Raw genomic sequence first — 11,502 nt, forward strand, 5'->3', positions numbered from 1 at the left:
TGATCCCTTGATGCCTCGAAACATGTCCTACCAACCGGTCCCTTCTTTTTGTCAAGTTGTGCCACAAACTCCTCCCTAATTCTATTCAATACCTCCTCATTAGTTATGTGATTTACCCATCTAATCTTCAGCATTCTTCTGTAGCACCACATTTCGAAAGCTTCTATTCTCTTCTTGTCCAAACTATTTATCGTCCATGTTTCACTTCCATACATGGCTACACTCCATACAAATACTTTCAGAAACGACTTCCTGACAGTTAAATCTATCCTTGATGTTAACAAATTTTTCTTCTTCACAAACGCTTTCCTTGCCATTGCCAGTCTACATTTTATATCCTCTCTACTTCGACCATCATCAGTTATTCTACTCCCTAAATATTAAAACTCCTTTACTACTTTAAGTGTCTCATTTCCTAATCTAATTCCCTCAGCATCAGCCGATTTAATTTGACTACATTCCATTATCCTCGTTTTGCTTTTGTTGATGTTCATCTTATATCCTCCTTTCAAAACACTGTCCATTCCGTTCAACTGCTGTTCCAAGTCCTTTGCTGTCTCTGACAGAATTACAATGTCATCGGCGAACCTCAAAGTTTTTACTTATTCTCCATGAATTTTAATACCTACTCCGAATTTTTCTTTTGTTTTCCTTTACTGCTTGCTCAATATAAAGACTGAATAACATCGAGGACAGGCTACAACGCTGTCTCACTCCCTTCTCAACCACTGCTTCCCTTTCATGCCCCTCGACTCTTATAACTGCCATCTGGTTTCTGTACAAATTGTAAATAGCCTTTCGCTCCCTGTATTTTACCCTGCCACCTTCAGAATTTGAAAGAGAGTATTCCAGTTAACAAGTTTGGTAGACTGCTGAAAATCCGGTTTCCTATAGGGCTCTATCAACTTTTGGATGGAATGCTATTAATTGTTTAAATTCTGTGCTCTGGTGGTAGTAGGTATTGGAATTCCGTTGGAGAGTCGTTAGCTGATCAGTGTGTGTGTGTGTGTGTGTGGTGTGGGTGTGTGGGGGGGGGGGGGGGCAAGGTTTGAAAACTGACCTCTCCAGTTGTCAGGATGCTAGGAAATGGCTGTAGAAGCGTCAGAAACGCCAAAGAAACATTAAATCTGTAGGCAAGTGCTGTAGTGGGCAAACATCACAGTTCAACATTACCCGACACGATCTTCTGGGTTCTTGTCACTCTGCTTAATTTCTGTAGGTGACGTGATATACGGGGCTATTTGAGTAAGCGGATCTGTCTTTACTTTTGGTTTCTTCTTTTCTTCCATTTTATTATTTTCTTTAATGTGCCTTAGTTCGAATTGGGAATGTCTCGGCGTATTTCTGGAGAAGTAAATGAATCGACCATCTTTATGTTCCATTTCCAAATCTTTCATCAGCCACTTGCTGCTGTCAAGGCGTCAGCCCGCTGGTTGTTCGTGGGGTGAATATACAGTGAAAGGCAGCCTTCCTCCAAGAGTGATCTGTCGCAGAAGATACTGCTCTCCTGTGGGAAGGGAGGCTGTGGTCGTCAGGTTAGGTACAGGAGGGCGAGAACAGTTGCTTTTTCGTGATGGGACATATTTGGGAGACCATCTGAGTCTAGTGTTGAGGGGAGGAAGTGAGCGCTTTTTTCGTCGCAGGTGGGACGCTTGTTGTTATTAGCGTGAATGTTTGGATCATCTGTACAGCATGAAACCATTCGCATTTTTTTTCCTAGCATCGAAGTTTGTTACTCTATCGAAGAATTTGTACTCCTTTATGAAAGATATATCAAGTTATTAAGTGACAAGAATGACCCTCGTTACATTTAATGCAAAGTTGTAGTTTTTTCAAATAATGTGTTCTCGAATGTTGATCGACAATAATCTCCACAGACTGGAGCGTTCGTACAGCGAGTCGCTTTGGTCAAAGTGCATGTATCTGAACCACCTTGTAGGAGGCAGTACATATGGTTAGACGATCATTACTTTCATCTTTTCCAGGAGTGAGTCACCTTTGGAGGTAGGGATGATTGCTTCAATTTCCGTCCTTTTTTTCGGGACTTAATTTACTCCCTATCTTTCTAAATTGGCTCGTTGTTCTTAATCTGTTTGTGGTTTAAGGTCACGATGAAAAAATATCCATTACACCATGTTGAGGGTTCTATGAGATGTAATTCTGTCTGATAGTCTACGGCACCAGGTTTGTTGTGTGAGAGGGGGGCCTGTTTGAGGATGGGGATGATGTCTCGATTAATAAAAATTCGCTTCTCATTGTATATTTTAAGATCTACTTTATCATGTTTGTGTCTGCATTGCTCCACTAAGCATAATGGTTTTGATTTCAACTACGATTCGGCGTTTCTTCTGGTGTAGACCAAATATTGTGGTGCCAATGTTTCCCCTTCGTTCTTAAATAGATTTTCCTGCTGCAGCGTAGCCAGTCAGTCCGCCTGGGGGCTCTCCCCATGCGCAGCAGCGCGTCACAGAAATGTCTACCTGATGTGGGTAACCATTGCACGAAATACCCGAGTCTATAATTCTTAGGAATTTAGGGGCAGCTAACAGCTCAGATACCGACAGTGCAATGTGTGCATCGTGAAGGTACCCTAGCCCTGTGTGTATTTCACGACCTTCCGCAACGTGTTGGATTCAGTATCGGAGTTAGGGCATATGCATCTATCACAGCCACCAGATGAATAAGATGGACCTACATATTTGAGTAGAAGCGGTCCTCATTATGTGACCTTCCCTGCACATGCTGTACAAATCATGAAAAAATTTGATAAATGGAGGATCAAACATGTAAAACGGACCATTATAAATTGCTCAAACCACTGATTAGTTATTAGACACAAGTAGTAGGGTAATGGGACTGTAACACCAATTTTGATATAAAACTGATATGCAAATTAATTAAATTTATCAATTTATTACGCCCTACCCCCTACCCACAACCCTGCATGACATCATGTCTTTTCTTCAGCTACCACATGGGTCCCAGCCCCTCCCCCTCCTCCTCCCTCTCTTCTTCCCCATCCCCCAGCTACCCTATTGGCGGGAATATCGGATTTTGGAAGGAATTTCGAATTTTTGGCGGGAATTTCAAATTTTGGTGGCCATTTCATTGTTCCAGGGCTGTGAAGACGTTCCACCCCAACCTCTCCCAAAGAAATTGGCAGGAAATTCAAAATGGCGGTGCCACTTCCGGGACATGAACCCCGATCCTTCCAGACAGAAAGCCCAAGTGCACTCCCCAAAAAATAGAAACTATCCCGATGAAGAAGAGGAAGGTTAAGTTAATGTAATTCATTTATTTAGATTGTGAAACTGAACTGAAGATTAAAACTTCTTGGCAAATTAAAGCTGTGTGCTGGACTGAGACTCAAACTTGGGACCTTTGCCTTCCGCGTGCAAGTGCTCTACCATCGCTTCGCAGAAGAGCTTCTGTGAGGTTTGGAAGGTAGGAGACAAGGTACTGGCAGATGTAAAGCTGTGAGGACGGGGCGTCAGTCGTGCTTGGGTAGCTCAGTTGGTAGAGCACTTGCCCACAAAAGGCCAAGGTCCCTAGTTCGAGTCTCGGTCCGGCACACAGTTTTAATCTGCCAGGAAGTTTCATGTCAGCACACACTTTGCTGCAGAGTGAAAATTTCATTCTGAAGTGAAGATTGGCCCTAAGTAACCAATTAATCAGAAGATCGTTGCTCATACAACTGCTATATGCATATTGCTACACAAGGAGTGCTTAACATTGCAATACAGCTCAAAAATTGACAATACCATACAACTGGTGTTATCCAGCTGGGAAAAAATTTCACAATACGACTCGAAACTAGTGGTAGACATACTCAAACTCGACCCTTCATCTACAAGTTGGTGGGAAAAAGGGTGGTATGGGAGGAACTATCTTTATTTGTTTGGTGGAATTGTGCTCAACTGATGAGATGCTAGCGCTGGACAGAGAGGAGTTTAATAAGTGTTTTACCTATAAGAATATAGCTGAGGACTCTTATCTGTAGTGAAGTCATCATGATGTCAACATCAACTCTGGCCAGCAAGATCAGCAGATTTCTCGTCAGTTGAACATGTATGGGACATGATAAAACTGGAACTCACTCGTTCCCGATTGTCGAATCACAACAAAAGGCGTAAGATACTTGGGTGCTATTCGGCATCCTTATGACGTTTGCATGATAATAAACGCCTGCGTTGCCGCCAAAGGGAGGTACGCTGTGTGTTTGATGCGAATGTTTGGGCACCCTTTCCTGTGATATGTGTGTATCATTTGGTCTGAATTTATCTTCATATACTCCTACAATAATGAACTACCTGTTATCTCAGTTGTCAATAAAATGACATTGCCCCAGGTGTTGTATATTTTTGCAGTGTTCTTTCATGTCAGCTTCCAACGATCACGTGTTTCAAGCATGGAAAGAAATTTCTCAGTATGACGTTCGTTGGCAGGTTGCTTCCAACTCGTATCGAATACAAACATGTATTTGTGGCCTCATATTGATGTTGATGAGAGGAAGATTTCCGATTGGAATGAAAGTTTAATCGTGCAGTACTCGTTATGTAATGAATATATTCACAAGTTTTGATAAAAATCCGAACTTGTACTTCATTTTCTTACGTTCACAATCCGCATCAGTGTATAAACGAGCCGTAGTGTCTTCTAGACGACGAAACTGGATAGCTATGATGCATCGAGCGCTAGGAGCACTGTCTGTTATCTTTGCCGCAGGCTACTGCGTATCAATAGCTCTTCCAGCACCATGTATCCCAATACAGTGTTCAGTTGGCTGTAACACGTAGCATGTAGCGGTGCTTACTGTTATTAGTGGAGGCTTCTTTGCAAATACTTGGTGTTGTTCGATGAAACTTACGTTGGTGCGGGTATTTCTGTGTGGGCAGATCCGGAGCGAGCTGTTCGAGGCGTGGAACCTGCGGAGGCACCAGGACACGAGGGAGAGCACCCCGCAGATCGCGTCTGTGATGCAGCTGCTCGTCCAGAACGACTCCTCCGAGTCGGAGCTCGACGACTGGCGCTGACGTCACCTGCCGCAGGACGGCCGCGTCGTCTCGAGAAAGTGCGGAGCCGAGTGCTTTCAGTGCCACGGCCGCTTCATCAGGCGTTAATAAATCACTTAAGATGTTTACCCAGGACAAAATTCGTCCGTAAACTACAACAACAAATAACCTTTCGTTATGACTCCTTACGAACACTATAAAAATTGTTATTTATGCCTTGTTACAATGTGTTGCTTACAAATTGCATGCAAGTATTTGGGAAAGAACGGAGATACTTTTATTTTGGTGCCAACTTTTGTACTATTTTGACGGATAGCGAAGAATTTTTGGATACAGTGGTTTTGTACATTCGTTATGAGTGAAAGCACGCAACGGTTTACATTTGTATTTCCTTTATCCCTCGGAACAGTTTTCTCATTGTGTTATGGTATTGGTCACTGTACACAGAGCTTAAGCTATAAAAGATTTATTACAATTATCAAGGACCGTTCTCGCCGACTTGTACGGTTCCCAACGATTTCGTGATTGTTATCGCTATTCATAATATAAATGCGTCTGATATCTTATACCATACCTCTTGGAGCACGACCTTGAAGATGTGATGAATTTCAAGAACGTCAACAATGCTAGCCCATTCTTTATTGTTCCTCAGAATTACGGTCCTTCATGAAAATTTCATTGTGAATGTTTTATCCTTTCGCTACTTTCTAATTTAGTAACATCGCTAACAAGCTTGCGAGGTCCTTCCTTGCCAATTTCACACGTACTTTTCGACTACTTTAAAGACAGGTTTATAAACTTTTGAACGAGATATGTCCGTCCAACAACAGAGCGTTGTACTAACTGCATTAATATAATACTTCGTCCTTCGAAAGTACGGTCAGAATCTTCAGGGTCGTTCAGATCGTAATAAAGGCTAGCGTTTTTATAGAGACAAATGAATATAAAAAGAAATGCACTAGATTTATGCAACCACATGTGTTTTGTCCTTGGCATCAGCATCCTTAAGAAGCTTTTTATTAATAACAAAGAGTACCAAGGTGCTCTGGAATCATTCCAAATCTTCATCAAGAGACTAAAAAATAAATTCACAAAAAATGCTGATGAACTTTTAGAACTTTTTAACTGTGTGCGCTATGCAGATACATAATATACAAGGGTTGTCCAGAAATTTAGTTCCGATCGGTCGCGAAATGGAAATCACAGTCAAAACCAGAAACGTTTTATTTGCAACAGTTAAGTACACCTTCCACCTACTTCTCTGCATAGTCGCCGCTCCAACTTCGAGTTTTGTCGTAGTGTTGTATCAACTTTGCAATATCCTCGTCATACAAAAGCGGCCGCCTGTGCTTTCGGCCAGTTATCTGCACTGGTCTGCAGCTCGTTGTCTGTGGAAAAATTTTGTCTTCATAGCCAGCGGTTCTTGTGAGCAGATATGAGACTCAGGGGGAGCCAATTACGGACTGTATTGTGGGTGATCAAACACCTCTCATCGGAAACGCTGCAGGAGCGTCTTAATTGGACCTGCAGTGTGCGGTCCAGAAATGGCATGAAGAAGGAACTGCTCGACAGTTGTGTTATGTGGGCTGCATGACACAGGCGAAATCTCTAACCAGACCCTCCTACTTAGCGGGAGACGCTATTCCCTATGCGTGTTTACGTGCTCACTGTTCACTCAAAACTGAAACGAGCGGTGCGACACGATCGACGGGAATACTAGAGACACTGCCAAAACATCTGTGCAAAGTTTTACCTGATTTTCCGAGTGGTTTCCATCTGGCGAACGATCGGAACTTACTTTCTGGACAACCCTTGTATACTAGTGTTAACGTGGTTGTGATAGATACGTCTTTTCATCATTCTTGGAAATGTAATTTATGAGAAGCAAACAAATACTATTTTGGCGTTTTAGCGACTTTAACGTTAAAGGTTTTAGAATGGTTTTCAACCCAAACTGCGTTGCTTGTTGGGAACACCGAATATTGATTTCTAAGGCAGCCGAATAATAGAAAACTTATGACGGAGATGCCCTAATGCTGTTCATAATAGACATTAGACACAGATGGGTGGTACACGGCTCTGTTTGGAATGTTAGTTCGATATAGTCATAGATTCTATCTGTGACATATCTGCTTTCAGCTGGAATCTTTGACACTGTACTCAATTTTACCTAAGCGTTGGGAAGTAACGCAAATTTAAACATTACAGATTGTAATGCAATAAATAATAATAACAAGATAAAAAGGCTGTGTTAATTCTATTTAACGAACATCAAAGGTTTTAGATTGCCATGAACTGATGATTTATTCAATAATTTCAACACGAAAATAACAAAACAGTTGCTGTGGAAACATCATTTAACTATGAAATAAAATTGCAGTAATAATAAAATGCAGTAAAGCTTGCGAGATTGCCTATTTAAAGTGGTAGCTGACTGCCCAATCGCTATTTAAACATCAGTAGTCTACAATAAAACAGAATACCATCCTGTTACCTAAACACAAAATTTCATCCTGGCAGAGAGCGAGGTCAATGAATGTTTCGTTATGAAACCACAAACACCCACATTCTACACTCAACCTAAGATCCGTAAGACCAGATAACCCATATGTCCTGTAGTGAATTATATTGAGAGTCCTATTTATAGAATTGGTAAGAAACTTGTTGTTGTTGTTGTCCTGAGACTGGTTTGATGCAGCTCTCCATGCTACTCTATCCTGTGCAAGCTTCTTCATCTCCCTGTACCTACTGCAACCTACATACGGTATTGCCTCACGTGTTCCAACATTTCTACGGAATCCAAACTGATCTTCCCCGAGGTCCGCTTCTACCAGTTTTTCCATTCGTCTGTAAATAATTCGCGTTAGTATTTTGCAGCTGTGACTTATTAAACTGATAGTTCGGTAATTTTCACATCTGTCAACACCTGCTTTCTTTGGGATTGGAATTATTATATTCTTCTTGAAGTCTGAGGGTATTTCGCCTGTCTCATACATCTTGCTCACCAGATGGTAGAGTTTTGTCATGACTGGCTCTCCCAAGGCCATCAGTAGTTCTAATGGAATGTTGTCTACTCCCGGGGCCTTGTTTCGACTCAGGTCTTTCAGTGCTCTGTCAAACTCTTCACGCAGTATCTTATCTCCCATTTCGTCTTCATCTACATCCTCTTCCATTTCCATAATATTGACCTCAAGTACATCGCCCTTGTATAAACCATCTATATACTCCTTCCACCTTTCTGCCTTCCCTTCTCTGCTTTGAACTGGGTTGCCATCTGAGCTCTTGATATTCATACAAGTGGTTCTCTTCTCTCCAAAGGTCTCTTTAATTTTCCTGTAGGCAGTATCTATCGTACCCCTAGTGAGACAAGCCTCTACATCCTTACATTTGTCCTCTAGCCATCCCTGCTTAGCCATTTTGCACTTCCTGTCGATCTCATTTTTGAGACGTTTGTATTCCTTTTTGCCTGCTTCATAAGAAACTTGATAATCTAGAAATAAATTACGCTTTTGACGCAGTCTATGAAAGTTAAAAATGCCATTTATGTAGAAATCGAGATTAAAGACACAGTAATGCCTATAGAAGGAAAATTTCCTTCATTTGATATAGTAAATCTGTTCACTAGCTTTCCAACAGTAGAAACCACGGACATTATAAAAAAAGAACCTACTCAAACGCAAAAAAAAGAATAGTCGAAACTGAGGAAATTATTGAGTTGATGCAGTTAATCTTATCTTTCTATTATTTAAAAATGAAAAATATGGTATACTCACAACCAAATGATGTTGCAACGGGCAGTAAGTGTTACTAGCACATTGGCAGATATTTTTAGAAATCATACAGAGAACCAATTCTTTGAAAAATTTAACTGATATTAGTAGTAAGATTTTTTATTAGAAGATGTGTGGAGACAAACGTTTGTTCTCTTCAACGACACAGTAGCTGAAATCGAAAATGTGCTTTCACAATGTAACAGTGTACGTCCAAAAAAACGTTTTTAGGTTGGAGCTAAAAAAACTACGATCAATTAATCTTTTAAATTTGATGATAAAGAATGATAATGGCGCCCTCAAATTCGGAATATTTCGGAAACCAACCTCCACTGACAGCATGATGCACAACAGTTCGTGCCTCCGGGAAATACATGAGAACGCCTGTTTTCACTGCATGATCAACAGAATCATTACCATAGAGTTCAGTATACTAAAGCATATTTGAAATAAATAACAGCTACAGTGCTGTAAAGCTAGACAAAATATATACTACCAAATTACATAATAAAAGCAACAGAATAGATAAAGAAATAACATTAACAAGAGAAGCAGATCCAGAAGAAACGAAAGACATTGCTTCAACTTATTATGGAGCCATTTCAGACATAATAGCCAAGAATTTTCGTAAAACCAATGCATGAGACATACAACCCACAAAACAAAACCATTTAACAATCAAGGATTTATAAAATCGAATGTGGTGAGTGTGAAAATTTCTCCGTGGGGCAGACAAGTAGATGTTTCTCCACCAGGTTCAGAGAGAAACCTGCAAATCTCCATGTACTGCACATCTAAGAAACTACAATCATAACACTGAAAAAAGCGAGGAATTTTTGAAGGCCGGTTGGTGGACACACTAGAAGAAATTGAAATTTATAGCGCCTCAAAAGACTAACCACAATACATATTAAATGAGCAAACAGACCTCAGAAATAAAAATTTTCTCAATTGTTGTAGACATGTACGCTAATGCATTATGAGTGTAAGGTTTTAGATGTGTCATGTATACAATCCGCTCAAAGTCAAAGTGTATAAAATGGAATATTAACAAGTAATGTTGATTAGTTGTTCTTTGATATGCGTATTACGTTGTTATCTCTGCCTGACTTAAACCTTTATATCAGACTCTTATAAGTATGGTATATGAATGTCTACAAACTACAAAATATGTCGTACCTACTATTAATCCCACTATAAATGGTTCTCGTTTCGTTTTATTATGTTTAAAGATGAATGAAAATGGTTTATTGCCGAAATTAAAATCGTAAAATAAAATTATAATGGCTGAATGCAATATGAAATCATTTTAAAAAATTTATTGAAACTGTGGACGCATATTACAAGAAAGCTGCCTTCATTTCAACTGTAATGAATACTGAGCAAGCGCTGTAACAAGATTTATCAATAAATATAAGTTGCTGTCAGTTACTGAGTCTGTTGTATTATTTAAAGTTTTAGTATGTCGTTCAGTCACTGTACTTCCCTTTGAATACACTACACAGTAGTGACGTTCTGTTATCGGCTTCCAATATTGTTCATTTTCCATATGCGTCTGCAGATTTCCATGGCTCCAGAAGCCATGTACTGGGCCCATATGCCGATTTGCAACCACCGTCAGGATGAGTGTGTTTTAGCTGTCGAAATGCGACTATGGCATAGTTTTCAGTAATAAGGTGCCATAGGCAATCGCAATAGACCAGGCTGTGAACGTCTTCCCCAGGGAGATCGATACTTATACAAGACGCTTCATTAGTTGTGAGTTGGCTTCTTCATTTGTTCTGCTGTATGTTGATCGTCCTTTTTTGGTGGTCCATTTAATCGAAGGTATGCTATAGTGCCAGGAGGCAGAATTGCCAATTCGGCCAAGCATACGATTACTTATTGGTCACACAGTTGCTCGTGCAGTGTTTCTAGGAATCTGTGAACTTCTGACAGGTTGGATGGATTCCATTGCACCTCTTCGCGAGTAATTATCGGATTTATCTAATTTATATTTTTTCTTGACTTTCTCGTGTACTGGTTTGGAGTGGTGACTCAACGTTGTAACAGGGCTAATTACGCGGACACTCGTAGGTTGCAATTCCGCCACAGTTCACACTGTATGGTAGTGAAACACGGACTGTGGGAAAAACGGAACAGAAGAAAATCGAAGCGTTTCAGACGTGATGCTCTAGAAGAATGTTGAAAATTTGTTGGACTGATAAGGTATGGAATGCGGGGATTCTCTGCAGAACCGACGAGGAAAGGAACATATGGAGAAGATTGACGAGAAAAAGGGAAAATATGACAGGACATCTGTAAAGACATCACGGAATAACTAGCATGGTACTAGAGGCAACTGTAGAGGCTAAAAACCGTAGAGGAATACAAAGACTGCAATACGACCAACAAATAATTGAGGACGTTGCAAGTGCTACTCTGAGATCAAGAAGTTGCCACAAGAAAGCAACTCGTGGCGGGCCGCATCAAACCAATCAGAAGACTCAGAAAACAAAAGACGCCCTGAAAATACTGCACGACAGTGTATATGTCGACGGTATATAGTGTGTGTCTTCCACCACAGGTTATGTAACAAACCACTTGTATTCAAATAAGCTACCGAAAAGACTGCAGACAGGTCTCACTTAACCTCACAACTGGTTCCTAGCAACATTCCAGGAGTCTCGGGAAACAGCATCTTTGCGAACAAGATTCAGAATAATATGTAATATAAAACA

At 40.5% G+C, this 11,502-nt stretch overlaps 1 protein-coding gene across 1 annotated transcript in view; it reads left to right on the plus strand.

Annotated features, from left to right (window-relative positions):
• Window positions 1–5,033, plus strand: part of LOC124729502 (V-type proton ATPase subunit E 1-like) — an 89,445-nt gene extending 84,412 nt beyond the window's left edge. The window contains exon 5 of the mRNA XM_047248496.1: window positions 4,896–5,033. Coding sequence (XP_047104452.1) covers window positions 4,896–5,033 — 138 coding nt within the window. The remainder of the gene's footprint in view (window positions 1–4,895) is intronic.
• Window positions 5,034–11,502: the final 6,469 nt, after the last annotated feature.

The sequence above is a fragment of the Schistocerca piceifrons genome, chromosome 1 (assembly GCF_021461385.2).
Source record: "Schistocerca piceifrons isolate TAMUIC-IGC-003096 chromosome 1, iqSchPice1.1, whole genome shotgun sequence".
NCBI classification, from domain to species: Eukaryota; Metazoa; Arthropoda; class Insecta; order Orthoptera; family Acrididae; genus Schistocerca; species Schistocerca piceifrons.